The 15270-nt window shown below is 54.0% G+C and overlaps 1 protein-coding gene across 2 annotated transcripts in view; it reads right to left on the reverse strand.

Annotated features, from left to right (window-relative positions):
• The window catches only part of LOC121280752 (noelin-like), a 78977-nt gene that overhangs the window by 28109 nt on the left and 35598 nt on the right, over window positions 1-15270 (reverse strand). Inside the window, exon 1 of one of the 2 annotated variants that reach the window (XM_041192911.1) lies at window positions 8819-9132. The exons of the other annotated variant lie outside the window; for it this stretch is intronic. Within the exon in view, the coding sequence (XP_041048845.1) occupies window positions 8819-8968 (150 nt within the window). The 5' untranslated portion in view covers window positions 8969-9132. Of the gene's footprint in view, window positions 1-8818; window positions 9133-15270 lie in introns of those variants that run through there. 2 annotated transcript variants of the gene reach the window in all.

The raw sequence follows: 15270 nt of genomic DNA on the forward strand, positions 1-15270 counted from the left end.
CGATTGTCATCATTAGGCTTTTTATTCCAGATTTTTATTGAATTCAAATTCCACCATCTGCTACGGTGGGATTCAAAACCGGGTCCCTAATCCAATGACAATACCACTAAGCCACCGCCTCCGCTACATGCATTCAGATACAGAGCCTTCAGTTTTGTCTTTTTGTGATCTTTGTAACATCTGGTCTTGACTGTGGGTGAGTTCTTAGGTTTTCTCTCTAAGTCTCTTCCTGCTATTCTCTGACCGTCATTTCCCATATTACTATTATGGTCTCCGGCCTTGAATCTACCCCTTGATTCGCCACATCTACTCAAGCTTTTGTTTAAAGCCCTCTCTACTTCCTTAGTTGTGCAATTTGTGAGAACACAAGTCCCAGCACGGTTCGTGTATAGATCGTCCCAATGGTACATCCCCCACTTTCTCAAGTACTGGAGACAGTGCCACATGAACCCGAACCCACTTCTCCCACACCAGTCTTTGAGCCACACATTCATCTCTAATCTTATTTGCCCTATGCCAATTTTCACGTGGCTCAGGTAACAATCCAGCTTCTAAATTTGGTACTAAGCTTCTCATACTGACTATGTAGAACCTCCTTCTTTGTCCTGCCTATGTTGCTGGTACCTACATGGACCAGGATGACTGGATCCTCCCCCTCCCACTGCAAGTTCCTCTCCAGTCCTGTGCAGATGTCCTGAACCCTGGAATCGGGCTCGACTCTTGCTCTTTGCTGCAGACAACGGTGTCAATCCCCCTGACTATACTATCCCCTACTACCACTATATTCCTTCTTGCTCCCCCTGCTCGAACGGCTTCCTGTACCATAGTGCCATGGCCAGCCTGCTCATCCACCTTACAGACTTCACTTTCATCCACACAGGTTGTGAGCATCTCAAACCTGTTTGGCAACTGCAAAGCCTGAGGCTTCTTCACTACTGTCTGCTCAGCCCCTTTACCTGCCTCACTCATGGTCACATTCTCCTATACTTCACTGTTGACCAAAACAGACCACCCTATTCTAAGAGATGTGATTGTCTTTTGTAATAAATTGTCCAGGCATTTCTCCCTCTCCCTTAATGTTGTGCAGTGCCTGCAATTTCGCTTCCAGCTCAATAATCCTGATCTGGAATTCCTCAAGCTGCTTACACTTCCTGCAGACGTGTTTGCCCTGGATCACCCTGGTGTCCAATAGCACCCACATTCCACAGCCGCAACATAACATTGTTACTTATGTTATTTAGCAAACTTAATTTAATTACTCACTTAATTAACTTAGAATAATCCCTATGTACGTCACACTCTCCCCTGTGCACCGAATTCCCATGTGAACCTAATTCGCTACTCACTCAGACTACGTCTCACTCCAGCATAGTCACCTGTCTCCTTGTACGCCCTTTACCATGGCCTCATCCTATTCCCCCCAACCCTGACCCCTCTCCTTTCCCTCTTGAGCCCCCCACCCATTCCCACCCCCACCACAACCCCTTTCATTCACTTCCTCTCCCGGACACCCTCCTCTCTCCCCCGACCCTGACCCCTTCTATTCCACCACCCCGAGCCTCACCTCTCTCTCCACTCTGACCATCTCAACCCACCCTGAACCCTTCCCTCCCCCTACCCATCCTAATTCCCTGCTCTCCCTCCTGAGCCTCTCCCATTCACATGCCCACACTGACCCCTCCCCTTTTCCCCCCACTCGTCCCCCTCCCATTCCCTACCCTGGGCCCTACCGATTCCTCCCCTGACACAACAGTGCAGAGTCTTCCCCTCCCTACCACCTTGCTTTCACCCCTCACTGTCCCCTGAAATGCATTCAAAAGAGAATTGGATCATTATCTTAAAAGGAAGAATTTGCTATGGGGGAAAGGCAGAAGATGGGGATTAAGTAGCTCCTTCAGAGGGATAGCACAGAACATGATGGGGCTGAATAGCCTCTTTCTGTGGTGTGATCACTCTGTGCTTCATTCTCTCTCTTCCCCTCTTCTAGAGCATAAGAACATAAGAAATAGGAACAGGAATAGATCATTCAGTCCCTCGAGCCTGCTCTGCCATTCAATAAGATCCTGACTGATCTTGTGTTTCTGCTTCCACATTCTCATCTAACCCCAATAAGCTTTGATTCCCTTCCTTCACAAGAATCTATCTACCTCTGCCTTAAAAATATTCAATAACCCACCTCCACTACCTTCTGAGGCAGAGAATTCCAAAGTCGCACAAACCCTCAGAAAAGATTTCTCCTCATCTCTGTCCTAAAAGGATGATCCTTAATTTTAAAACAGTGCCCCCTTAGTTCTGGACTCACCCACAAGAGGAAGCATCCTTTCCACGTCCACCTTGTCAAGGCCGTTTAGGATCCTGTATACTTCAATCAAATCACCCCTCACTCTTCTAAACTCCAGAGGAAACAAGCCCAGTCTGTCCAACCTTTCCTCATAAGACAACCCACTCATTTCAGGTATCAATCTAGTAAACCTCTGAACCGCCTCCAATGCATATACATCCTTTACTGAATAGGGAGACCAAAACCGCACACAGTATTCGCGGTCTCACTTTTATGTTCAATCCCTCTCGTAATAAAGGATAGCATTCCATTAGCCTTCTTAATTACCTGCTGTACCTGCATACTAACTTTTTGTGACTCGTACTAGAACACCTAGATCCCTCTGCACCTCAGAATTATGCAGCCATTCTCCATTTAAGTAATACTCTGCTTTTTTGTTCTTCCTGCCAAAGTGAACAACTTCACATTTTCTCTCATTAAACTCTATTTGCCAGATCTTTGCCTGCACCACTCACTCAACCTATCTATATCCATCTGCAACCTCATGTCCTCTTCACAACATACTTTATTCCCATCTTTGTGTCATTGCAAATTTAGCTACCATGTCATCACTCCCCTCATCTAAGTCATTGATGTAAATCGTAAAATGTTGAGGCCCCAGTACAGACCCCCGTGGGACTCCACTCGTCACATCCTGCCGATCAGAAAAAGGTCCATTTTTGCATACTCTCTGCCTTCTGCCAACCAGCCAATCTTCTATCCGTGCTAATATGTTACCCACTACACCATGCGCTTTTATTTTCCGTAATACCTTTTGATGTGCCAGCTTATCAAATGCCTTCTGGAAATCTAAGTACGGTATGTCTACAAGCTCCCCTTTATCCACTGCACATGTTACTCCTTCAAAAAACTCCAATAAATTGGTTAAACATGATTTTCCTTTCACAAAACCATGCTGACTCTTCCAGATTGCCTTGAGTTCTTCTAAGTGTCCTGCTATAACCTCCTTAATGATCGATTCTAATAACTTCCCCATGACAGACGTCTAGCTAACTAGGGATTATATTTGCTACTTTCCAATCTGATGGAACCTTTCCGGAATCTAGCGAATTTTGGAAAATTAACACCAGTGCATCGACTATCTCATTAGCCACCTCTTTTAAGACCCTAAGATGTAGTCCATCGGGACCTGGAGACTTGCCAGCCGGCAGCTCCATTAATTTGCTCAGTACCATTTCCCTAGTGATTTCAATTTCACCAAGTTTCATTCTCCCGTTCACCTCCTGGATTTGCAGCTATTACTGGAATATTTTTTGTATCCTCCATAGTGAGCACAGAAGCAAAATATTTGTTCATTTTTTCCACCATTTCCTTACTACCTACTATTAACTCCCCACTGTCACTCTCTAGAGGACCAACAATCATTTTCTTTACTTTTTTCTTTTTTAAGTACCTGTCGAAACTCTTGCTATCCGTTTTTACATTTCTAGCTAGCTTCCTCTCATACTCTAATTTCTTTCTCCTGATTAACCTTTTAGTCATTCTCTGCTGTTCTTTATATTCTGTCTAAACATCTGTCCTGCCACTCATCTTTGTGGAGTTGTATGCTTTTTCCTTAAGTTTAATGCTTTCCTTAACTTCTTTAGTTAATCATGGATGGTGGGGTCCCCCCCCCCCCACTTCTTTAGTTAATCATGGATGGTGGGGTCCCCCGCCGCCCCCCCACCCCCCCCCCCCCCCCCCCCCGTTAGAATCCTTCTTTATGGTAGGAATGTACTTATTTGAATGGTCTGAAATATTCCCTTAAATATCTGCCACTCCTTCTCTATTGATCTATCCTCTAGCCTAGTTTCCCAGTTCACTTCAGTTAGCTCAGCTTTCATCCCCACATAGTTGACCTTATTTAAGTTTATGTTTAAGATACTAGTCTTAGACCCACTCTTCTCCCTTTTAAAATGAATGTAAACTTCAATCATATTGTGGTTGCTGCTACCTAGGGGTGTCTTTACTCTGAGGCCATTAATTAATCCTGTCACATTACACAGTACCAAGTCTAATATAACCTGCTCTCTGGTTGGTTCCAGAACATGCTGCTCTAAGAAACTACCTTGAAGGCAATCTAAGAACTCCTCATCCAGACTACTACTGCCAAACTGAATTTTCCAGTTTGTGCATCGATTAAAATCACCCATGATTATTGCTGTCCCTTTATCACAGGCACACAATATTTTCTCTTGATTACTTTGTTGTACACTTTGGCTATTAGGGACCTGTAGACCACGCCCACTAGACTATTTTCCCCTATTATCCTCACCTCCATGCAAACCAATTCTACATCCTGATCTCCTGAACCAAGATCATCGCTAACTAATGCACCAATGCCCACTTTGATTAACAGTGCTACCCCTCCACCTTTACCTAGCTTCCTATTCTTCTTGAATGTCTTGTACCCTTCAATATTAAGGACCCAATCTTTGTCATCCTCCAGCCATGTCTCTGTAATTGCTATCAGATCATATTTATTTAATGTGGGCCATCAATTCGTTTACTTTGTTATGAATGCTACGTGCATTCAGATACAGAGCCTTCAGTTTTGTCTTCTTATTACCTTTGTAACATCTAATCTTGACTGTTGATGTATTCTTAGGTTTTTTTTCTCTCTGTCCCTTCCTGCCATTCTCTGACCCTCATTTCTCATATTACTATTTTGCTCTCCTGTCCTGACTCTACACCTTGAATCGCTACCACTACCCAAACTAGATTCCTCACTGCTCTTGTTTAGTTTAAAGCCCTCTCTACTTCCCTAGTTATGCGATTTGCGAGGACATATGTCCCAGCCCTGTTCAGCTGTAGACTGTCCCAACGGTACAGCCCCCACTTTCCCAAGTACTGATGCCAGTGCCCCACAAACTGGAACTCACTTCTCCCACACCAGTCTTTGAACCACGCATTCGTCTCTCCCATCTTATTTGCCCTATGCCAATTTGCACGTGGCTCAAGTAATAATCCAGTGATAGTTACCTTTGAGGTTCTTAATTCGGTACCTAGCTCCTCATACTGATTTTGCAGAACCTCTTTACTAGTTCTACCTAAGTCATTGGACCATGACAACTGGATGCTCCCACTCCAGCCCTGAGCAGATGTCCTGAACCCTGGCACCGGGCAGGAAACAAAGTCATTTGGGCTCTCGCTCTTTCCCCTCACAATACTGTCCCTTACTACCACTACATTCCTTCTTGCTCCCCACACTTGAATGGCTTCAGTCATCAGTCTCTCCCATTCCCCCCAGTACTCTCACTCCCATTCTCCCGCACACCAACACACATTGCCCCACACCCTCGCTCACAAAACGCCCCACACCCTCGACGCCAACTTCCCGACTCTCACGCTTGCTCCCCACACCCCACGCCACCCAACCCCCACTCTCATACCCCTGACTCTTCCCCCCCGCAGCAACTCCCCACACTCTTCACCCTCCCTGCAACTCCCCACTCTCCCCCGCCTCCACTTCCCTACCCACAATGTTACTTCACACACATCCTCCGCCCTGGCGGTGTCCTCACTCTTTCCCCCCCCCACCCCCCAACAGCCCCACGCTCCTCCCCCCTCCCAACAGCCCCACGCTCCTCCCCCCTCCCAACAGCCCCACGCTCCTCCCCCCTCCCAACAGCCCCACGCTCCTCCCCCCTCCCAACAGCCCCACGCTCCTCCCCCCTCCCAACAGCCCCACGCTCCTCCCCCTCCCAACAGCCCCACGCTCCTCCCCCCTCCCAACAGCCCCACGCTCCTCCCCCCTCCCAACAGCCCCACGCTCCTCCCCCCTCCCAACAGCCCCACGCTCCTCCCCCCTCCCAACAGCCCCACGCTCCTCCCCCCTCCCAACAGCCCCACGCTCCTCCCCCCTCCCAACAGCCCCACGCTCCTCCCCCCTCCCAACAGCCCCACGCTCCTCCCCCCTCCCAACAGCCCCACGCTCCTCCCCCCTCCCAACAGCCCCACGCTCCTCCCCCCTCCCAACAGCCCCACGCTCCTCCCCCCTCCCAACAGCCCCACGCTCCTCCCCCCTCCCAACAGCCCCACGCTCCTCCCCCCTCCCAACAGCCCCACGCTCCTCCCCCCTCCCAACAGCCCCACGCTCCTCCCCCCTCCCAACAGCCCCACGCTCCTCCCCCCTCCCAACAGCCCCACGCTCCTCCCCCCTCCCAACAGCCCCACGCTCCTCCCCCCTCCCAACAGCCCCACGCTCCTCCCCCCTCCCAACAGCCCCACGCTCCTCCCCCCTCCCAACAGCCCCACGCTCCTCCCCCCTCCCAACAGCCCCACGCTCCTCCCCCCTCCCAACAGCCCCACGCTCCTCCCCCCTCCCAACAGCCCCACGCTCCTCCCCCCTCCCAACAGCCCCACGCTCCTCCCCCTCCCAACAGCCCCACGCTCCTCCCCCCTCCCAACAGCCCCACGCTCCTCCCCCCTCCCAACAGCCCCACGCTCCTCCCCCCTCCCAACAGCCCCACGCTCCTCCCCCCTCCCAACAGCCCCACGCTCCTCCCCCCTCCCAACAGCCCCACGCTCCTCCCCCCTCCCAACAGCCCCACGCTCCTCCCCCCTCCCAACAGCCCCACGCTCCTCCCCCCTCCCAACAGCCCCACGCTCCTCCCCCCTCCCAACAGCCCCACGCTCCTCCCCCCTCCCAACAGCCCCACGCTCCTCCCCCCTCCCAACAGCCCCACGCTCCTCCCCCCTCCCAACAGCCCCACGCTCCTCCCCCCTCCCAACAGCCCCACGCTCCTCCCCCCTCCCAACAGCCCCACGCTCCTCCCCCCTCCCAACAGCCCCACGCTCCTCCCCCCTCCCAACAGCCCCACGCTCCTCCCCCCTCCCAACAGCCCCACGCTCCTCCCCCCTCCCAACAGCCCCACGCTCCTCCCCCCTCCCAACAGCCCCACGCTCCTCCCCCCTCCCAACAGCCCCACGCTCCTCCCCCCTCCCAACAGCCCCACGCTCCTCCCCCCTCCCAACAGCCCCACGCTCCTCCCCCCTCCCAACAGCCCCACGCTCCTCCCCCCTCCCAACAGCCCCACGCTCCTCCCCCCTCCCAACAGCCCCACGCTCCTCCCCCCTCCCAACAGCCCCACGCTCCTCCCCCCTCCCAACAGCCCCACGCTCCTCCCCCCTCCCAACAGCCCCACGCTCCTCCCCCCTCCCAACACCCCCACGCTCCTCCCCCCTCCCAACAGCCCCACGCTCCTCCCCCCTCCCAACAGCCCCACGCTCCTCCCCCCTCCCAACACCCCCACGCTCCCTCCCCCTCCCAACACCCCCACGCCCCTCCCCCCTCCCAACACCCCCACGCCCCTCCCCCCTCCCAACACCCCCACGCTCCTCCCCCCTCCCACACCCCCACGCTCCTCCCCCTCCCAACACCCCCACACTCCTCCCCCCTCCCAACACCCCCACACTCCTCCCCCCCTCCCAACACCCCCACACTCCTCCCCCCTCCCAACACCCCCACACTCCTCCCCCCTCCCAACACCCCCACACTCCTCCCCCCTCCCAACACCCCCACACTCCTCCCCCCTCCCAACACCCCCACACTCCTCCCCCCTCCCAACACCCCCACACTCTTCCCCGCCCCAAGCACTTCTTCCCCCAACTCCCCATGCTCTCCACCCCATTCCAGCTCCCCAAACTCTCCACCCCAACCCAGTCTACCCCCTAAAATCTTCCCTCCTGCTCTCCCCTGCCCCCACACTCTTCAATCACCTCCCACACTCTCCTCACTATCGCCTACACTCTCCCCCACCACCACCCTCCCCTCCCCTCCCACACCAAATTCACCCCCTCAACCCCTCACCCCACACTGTCCCCCTCCTCAACCCCTCACCCCACACTGTCCCCCTCCTCAACCCCTCACCCCACACTGTCCCCCTCCTCAACCCCTCACCCCACACTGTCCCCCTCCTCAACCCCTCACCCCACACTGTCCCCCTCCTCAACCCCTCACCCCACACTGTCCCCCTCCTCAACCCCTCACCCCACACTGTCCCCCTCCTCAACCCCTCACCCCACACTGTCCCCCTCCTCAACCCCTCACCCCACACTGTCCCCCTCCTCAACCCCTCACCCCACACTGTCCCCCCTCAACCCCCCTCCCCACACTGCCCTCCTCAAACCCTCTCCCCCCCCACACTGCCCCCCACTCAACCCCTCTCCCCCCCACACTGTCCCCCACTCAACCCCTCTCCCCCCCACACTGTCCCCCCTCAACCCCTCTCCCCCCCACACTGCCCCCCACTCAACCCCTCTCCCCCCCACACTGCCCCCCACTCAACCCCTCTCCCCCCCACACTGTCCCCCCTCAACCCCTCTCCCCCCCACACTGCCCCCCACTCAACCCCTCTCCCCCCCCACACTGCCCCCCACTCAACCCCTCTCCCCCCCACACTGTCCCCCCTCAACCCCCCTCCCCACACTGCCCCCCTCCCTCAACCCCCGTCACCACCACCACGCTCCCCCCAAACTCTTCCCCACCCCACTTACCCCGGTGCTCCGGTCCAGACTGCCGGCACTGGCCGCGCTCAGCCGGGTGGTGTTGAGTCCGACCAGGGAGGGCAGAGTCTGGGACATCCAGTTGCTGATCATGGCCATGGTGCTGAGGACAATTCCGATCTTCAGTAAAGGCACCGTCATTGCGGGGAAACTGCGGATCTCTCATAGCGGGGAACGGGGGAACGCAGAGCGGGGCAGCGGCATCAGCGGGGCGGAGGGCAGGGGGGACACCGGCTACGGGACATGTCAGCGGGGAGTGCGGGCTCTTCAACCGGGAGCTGCCGCCTTCACCGCCGCCCAGACTCCAAGTGAAAGCGGGCAAAGTGGGCGGCTGCGCAGGACCCGCCCCCGTCTAAATCCGCCCCAAAATCCCGTCCCGGGACACACCCCGTCCAACCTCCGGAGGAAAAAACCCAATGCAACAGATCTCTCACATTCTCTGCTCTGCTTCCTGCAGCTTTCAGGCTGATTCCACCTCCTGATCACACCCCAGACAATTAGAGAATAGCAATAAAATCAAATCACACTTTACACTTAAAATACTCAGAGTGAGAGTGTAAAGCTCGAATCCCAGTGAGAGTCAGTGTGTGTGGGACCCTTACCCCAGTCAATTAGAAAATAGGAATAAAACCAAATCACACTTTACACTTAAAATACTCAGAGTGTAAAACTCGAATCCCAATAAGAGTCAGTGTGTGTGGGACCCGTATCCCATTGAGAGTCGGTGTCCGTGGGACCAGTACCCCAGTGAGAGTCAGTATTTGTGTGGGACCTGTACCCCAGTGAGAGTCAGTGTGTGTGGGACCCATACCCCAGTCAATTAGAAAATAGGAATAAAACCAAATCACACTTTACACTTAAGATACTCAGTGAGAGTAAAATTCAAATCCCAGTGAGAGTCAGTGTGTGTGGGACCCATACCCCAGTGAGAGTCAGTGTGTGTGGGAGCCTTACCCCAGTGAAGGTCAGTGTGTGTGGGACCCGTAACCCAGTGAGAGTCGGTGTCCGTGGGACCCGTGCCCCAGTGAGAGTCAATGTGTGTGGGACCCATACCCAATGAGGGTCAGTGTGTATGGGACCCGTAACCCAGTGAGAGTCAGTGTGTATGGGACCCATACGCCAGTGAGAGTCAGTGTGTGTGGGACCTGTACCCCAGGGAGAGTCAGTGTGTGTGGGACCTGTACCCCAGTGAGAGTCAGTGTGTGTGGGACCCGTACCCCAGTGAGAGTCGGTGTCCGTGGGACCTTTACCCCAGTGAGAGTCATTGTGTGTGGGACCCGTACCCCAGTGAGGGTGGGTGTGTGTGGCACCCATACCCCAGTGAGAGTCGGTGTCCGTGGGACCCGTACCACAGTGAGTGTCAGTGTGTGTGGGATCTGTACCCCAGTGAGAGTCAGTGTGTGTGGGACCCGTAACCCAGTGAGTGTCAGTGTGTGTGGGACCTATACCCCAGTGAGAGTCAATGTGTGTGGGACCCGTACCCAGTGAGAGTCAGTGTGTGTGGGACCCGTACCCCAGTGAGAGTCAGTGTGTGTGGGACCCGTACCCCAGTGAGAGTCAGTGGGTGTGGGACCCGTACCCCAGTGAGAGTCAGGGTGTGTGGGACCCGTAACCCAGTGAGAGTCAGTGTGTGTGGGACCCGTACACCAGTGAGAGTCAGTGTGTGTGGGACCCGTACCCCAGTGAGAGTCAGTGTGTGTGGGACCCGTACCCCAGTGAGAGTCAGTGTGTGTGGGACCCGTACCCCAGTGAGAGTCAGTGTGTGTGGGACCCGTACCCCAGTGAGAGTCAGTGTGTGTCGGACCCGTACCCCAGTGAGAGTCAGTAGGCAGAATTTTGCCCTTGGCGGGCCGGGGCAGTTGGGAAGCCGCCTGCGATCAGCACTGCATCGCAATTTCATACTGGCGGGTTAATTAAGGCCCGTCCAGCGTGAAACACAAGTGGCAGCGCTGGGTGCTGCCTGTGCGGGAGGGAGGGAGGGCTGGCTAAGCGTGAGTGAGCACTGCATCATCTCCCTGAGGAACAGAGCTGGCTCAGCGAGATAAAGAGAAATGGAAAAATAGTAAAGAAAATAAAAATGTAATGAAACATTTCCACTTATGTAATTCTGTCACATGAGCAGGGACATATTATTAATTCAATTGTAAAACTTATTTTATTTTTCTTTGCTTTAAGAAACCGCATACCTCCTGTGAATGAGTTTTCCAAAAAAATTGCAAAGACCATTTGCTATTTTCGTCTGCCCATCAAACGTTAGGTTGGATTCGCAGTGAAAAAATTTAACTGAATTTATTATTTAATGGCCATAGCAAGCCTTTTAATTATTGGTGGGCGCACAGCCAACTCTAGCACATGCCCGCCAACAACTATCGCACGACTGCATTGACATTGGTACGCTCGGCTGATGTCAATGTGTGTCATTTCATGCTCGGGTGGGTCGGGCACATGCTCACACCCTGAGCAAAAATTTCTGCCCGTTGTGTGTGGGACGCATACCCCAGTGAGAGTCAGTGTGTGTGGGACCCGTACCCAAGTGAGAGTCAATGTGTGTGGGACGCATACCCCAGTGAGAGTCAGTGTGTGTGGGACCCGTACCCCAGTGAGAGTCGGTGTCCATGGGACCTGTACCCAAGTGAGAGTCAATGTGTGTGGGACCTGGAGCCCAGTGAGAGTCAGTGTGTGTGTGACCCATACCCCAGTGAGAGTCAGTGTGTGTGGGACCTATACCCCAGTGAGAGTCGTTGTCCGTGGGACCCGTACCCCAGTGAGAGTCAGTGTGTGTGGGACCCGTACCCCAGTGAGAGTCAGTGGGTGTGGGACCCGTAACCCAGTGAGAGTCACTGTCCGCGGGACCTTTACCCCAGTGAGAGTCAGTGTCCATGGGACCTTTATCCCAGTGAGGGTCGGTGTGTGTGGGACCTATACCCCAGTGAGAGTCAGTGTGTGTGGGACCCGTACCCCAGTGAGAGTCGGTGTCCGTGGGACCCGTACCCCAGTGAGAGTCAGTGTGTGTGGGACCCGTACCCCAGTGAGAGTCAGTGTGTGTGGGACCTGTACCCCAGTGAGTGTCAGTGTGTGTGGGACCCATACCCCAGTGAGAATCAGTGTGTGTGGGACCCGTAACCCAGTGAGAGTCAGTGTGTGTGGGACCCGTACACCAGTGAGAGTCAGTGTGTGTGGGACCCGTACCCCAGTGAGAGTCAGTGTGTGTGGGACCCGTACCCCAGTGAGAGTCAGTGTGTGTGGGACCCGTACCCCAGTGAGAGTCAGTGTGTGTGGGACCCGTACCCCAGTGAGAGTCAGTGTGTGTCGGACCCGTACCCCAGTGAGAGTCGGTAGGCAGAATTTTGCCCTTGGCGGGCCGGGGCAGTTGGGAAGCCGCCTGCGATCAGCACTGCATCGCAATTTCATACTGGCGGGTTAATTAAGGCCCGTCCAGCGTGAAACACAAGTGGCAGCGCTGGGTGCTGCCTGTGCGGGAGGGAGGGAGGGCTGGCTAAGCGTGAGTGAGCACTGCATCATCTCCCTGAGGAACAGAGCTGGCTCAGCGAGATAAAGAGAAATGGAAAAATAGTAAAGAAAATAAAAATGTAATGAAACATTTCCACTTATGTAATTCTGTCACATGAGCAGGGACATATTATTAATTCAATTGTAAAACTTATTTTATTTTTCTTTGCTTTAAGAAACCGCATACCTCCTGTGAATGAGTTTTCCAAAAAAATTGCAAAGACCATTTGCTATTTTCGTCTGCCCATCAAATGTTAGGTTGGATTCGCAGTGAAAAAACTTAACTGAATTTATTATTTAATGGCCATAACAAGCCTTTTAATTATTGGTGGGCGCACAGCCAACTCTAGCACATGCCCGCCAACAACTATCGCACGACTGCATTGACATTGGTACGCTCGGCTGATGTCAATGTGTGTCATTTCATGCTCGGGTGGGTCGGGCACATGCTCACCCACTGAGCAAAAACTTCTGCCCGTTGTGTGTGGGACGCATACCCCAGTGAGAGTCAGTGTGTGTGGGACCCGTACCCCAGTGAGAGTCAGTGTGTGTGGGACCCGTACACCAGTGAGAGTCAGTGTGTGTGGGACCCGTACCCCAGTGAGAGTCAGTGTGTGTGGGACCCGCACACCAGTGGAAGTCAATGTGTGTGGGACCCGTACACCAGTGAGAGTCAGTGTTTGTGGGACCCGTACCCCAGTGAGAGTCAGTGTGTGTGGGACCCATACACCAGTGGAAGTCAGTGTGTGTGGGACCCGTATCTCAGTGAGTCAGTGTTTGTGTGACCCGTACCCCAGTGAGAGTCAGTGTGTGTGGGACCTGTACCCCAATGAGAGTCAGTGTGTGTGGGACCCATGCCCCAGTGAGGGTCAGTGTGTGTGGGACCCGTACCCCAGTGAGAGTCAGTGTGTGTGGGACCTGTACCCCAGTGAGAGTCAATGTGAGTGGGACCTGTACCCCAGTGAGAGTCAGTGTGTGTTGGACCCGTACCCCAGTGAGAGTCAGTGTGTGTTGGACCCGTACCCCAGTGAGAGACAGTGTGTGTGGGACCCGTACCCCAGTGAGAGTCAGTGTGTGTTGGACCCGTACCCCAGTGAGAGTCAATGTGAGTGGGACCCGTACCCCAGTGAGAGTCAGTGTGTGTGGGACCCGTACCCCAGTGAGAGACAGTGTGTGTGGGACCCATACCCCAGTGAAAGTCAGTGTGTGGGACCCGTACCCCAGTGAGAGTCAGTGTGTGTGGGACCCGTACCCCAGTGAGAGTCAGTGTGTGTGGGACCCGTACCCCAGTGAGAGTCAGCGTGTGTGGGACCCGTGCCCCAGTGAGAGTCAGTGTGTTTTAACGAAGTGTGAAAAGAAGTCTGCATTGAATATAAGATTTGGAAGCTAGAATGATTTATTACTTTAGTTGTAATGTGTGCTGAATTCTCAAGACATGGTATTGCCATGGAAACGGGGCATGGTCTATTTGTCAAAGCCTGTTGCAGCCATCTCTCGGAGTCTTACTGCAGCAGGCGGCCGCCTCTCGCAGCTCCCTCAGCTGGGGAGAAGAGTGAGAATCATGTACAGCAGAAATGTAGCAGCTTCTTCTTGTGAACTCATATTACTCTCAAAGGAGAAGGGGAATGGGTGGCAAAATCCCAGATTACATTGCACAATTCATTTACAAACCAGGATAAACTATGTGATGCTCTTTTAGTACTGACCCTCTGACAGTACAGCATTCCCTCAGTACTGACCCTCCAACAGTGCAGCACACCCTCAGTACTGACCCTCCGACAGTGTAGCACTCCCTCAGTATTGAACATCCGACAGTGCAGCACTCCCTCAGTACTGACCCTCCGACAGTGCAGCACTCCCTCAGTACTGATACTCTGCCAGTGCCACACCCCTTCAGTACTGACACTCTGACAGTGCAGTACTCCCTCAGTACTGACCCTCCCTCAGTACTGACCTTCCGACAGTTCAGCACTCCCTCAGTACTGACCCTCCGACAGTGCAGCACTCCCTCAGTACTGCCCCTCCGACAGTGCAGAACTCCTTCAGTACTGACCCTCCAACAGTTCAGCACGCCCTCAGTATTGACCCTCCGACAGTGCAGCACTCCCTCAGTACTGCCCCTCCGACAGTGCAAAACTCCTTCAGTACTGACCCTCCAACAGTTCAGCACGCCCTCAGTATTGACCCTCCGACAGTGCAGCACTCCCTGAGTACTGACACTGCCAGTGCCACACTCCTTCAGTACTGACCCTCTGACAGTGCAGTACTCCCGCAGTATTGACCCTCCAACAGTGTGGCACTCCCTCAGTACTGACCCTCCGACAGTGCATCACTCCCTCAGTACTGACCCTCTGACAGTGGAGCACTCGCTCAGTACTGGCCCTCCGACAGCGCAGAACTCCTTCAGTACTGACCCTCCGACAGTTCAGCACTCCCTCAGTACTGATCCTCTGACAGTGCAGCACTTCAGGAGTACAGGCAGCACTCCCTCAGTACTGAACCTCTGACAGTGCAGCACTTCAGCAGTACTGCACTGGAGTGATTTTGTGCTCAGGTTTCTGAGATGTGGCTGACTCACTCCGAGCCACGTCGGACACTTGTACCTCAGATGGGACAGAAACCTGTGGACCTCCTGCTACCCCAAATATCCGGTTGGCAAACCTCTGGCCTCAAGAGGGAGCGTCCTTGGGCTATGTGGTATAGTCCGTTGCTGCCACAGACACCCTCCACCCCCTTCCCCACCCCAACATATACAAGCTTCCGCCCATGTATAGAGTAATGAAAATATGGAACCTTTCTCCCCTACAAAAGGCTGTGGATTCCTGGGATCTAGTGACATTTTGAAGACCTTAGATTGACAGGTTTTGACTGAGTAAGCACATCAAGACCTGAGGGATTGAAATACAGTTCAACTGAGACATAAATGAATGACA

This window comes from Carcharodon carcharias, chromosome 8 (assembly GCF_017639515.1).
Source record: "Carcharodon carcharias isolate sCarCar2 chromosome 8, sCarCar2.pri, whole genome shotgun sequence".
Taxonomy (NCBI): domain Eukaryota; kingdom Metazoa; phylum Chordata; class Chondrichthyes; order Lamniformes; family Lamnidae; genus Carcharodon; species Carcharodon carcharias.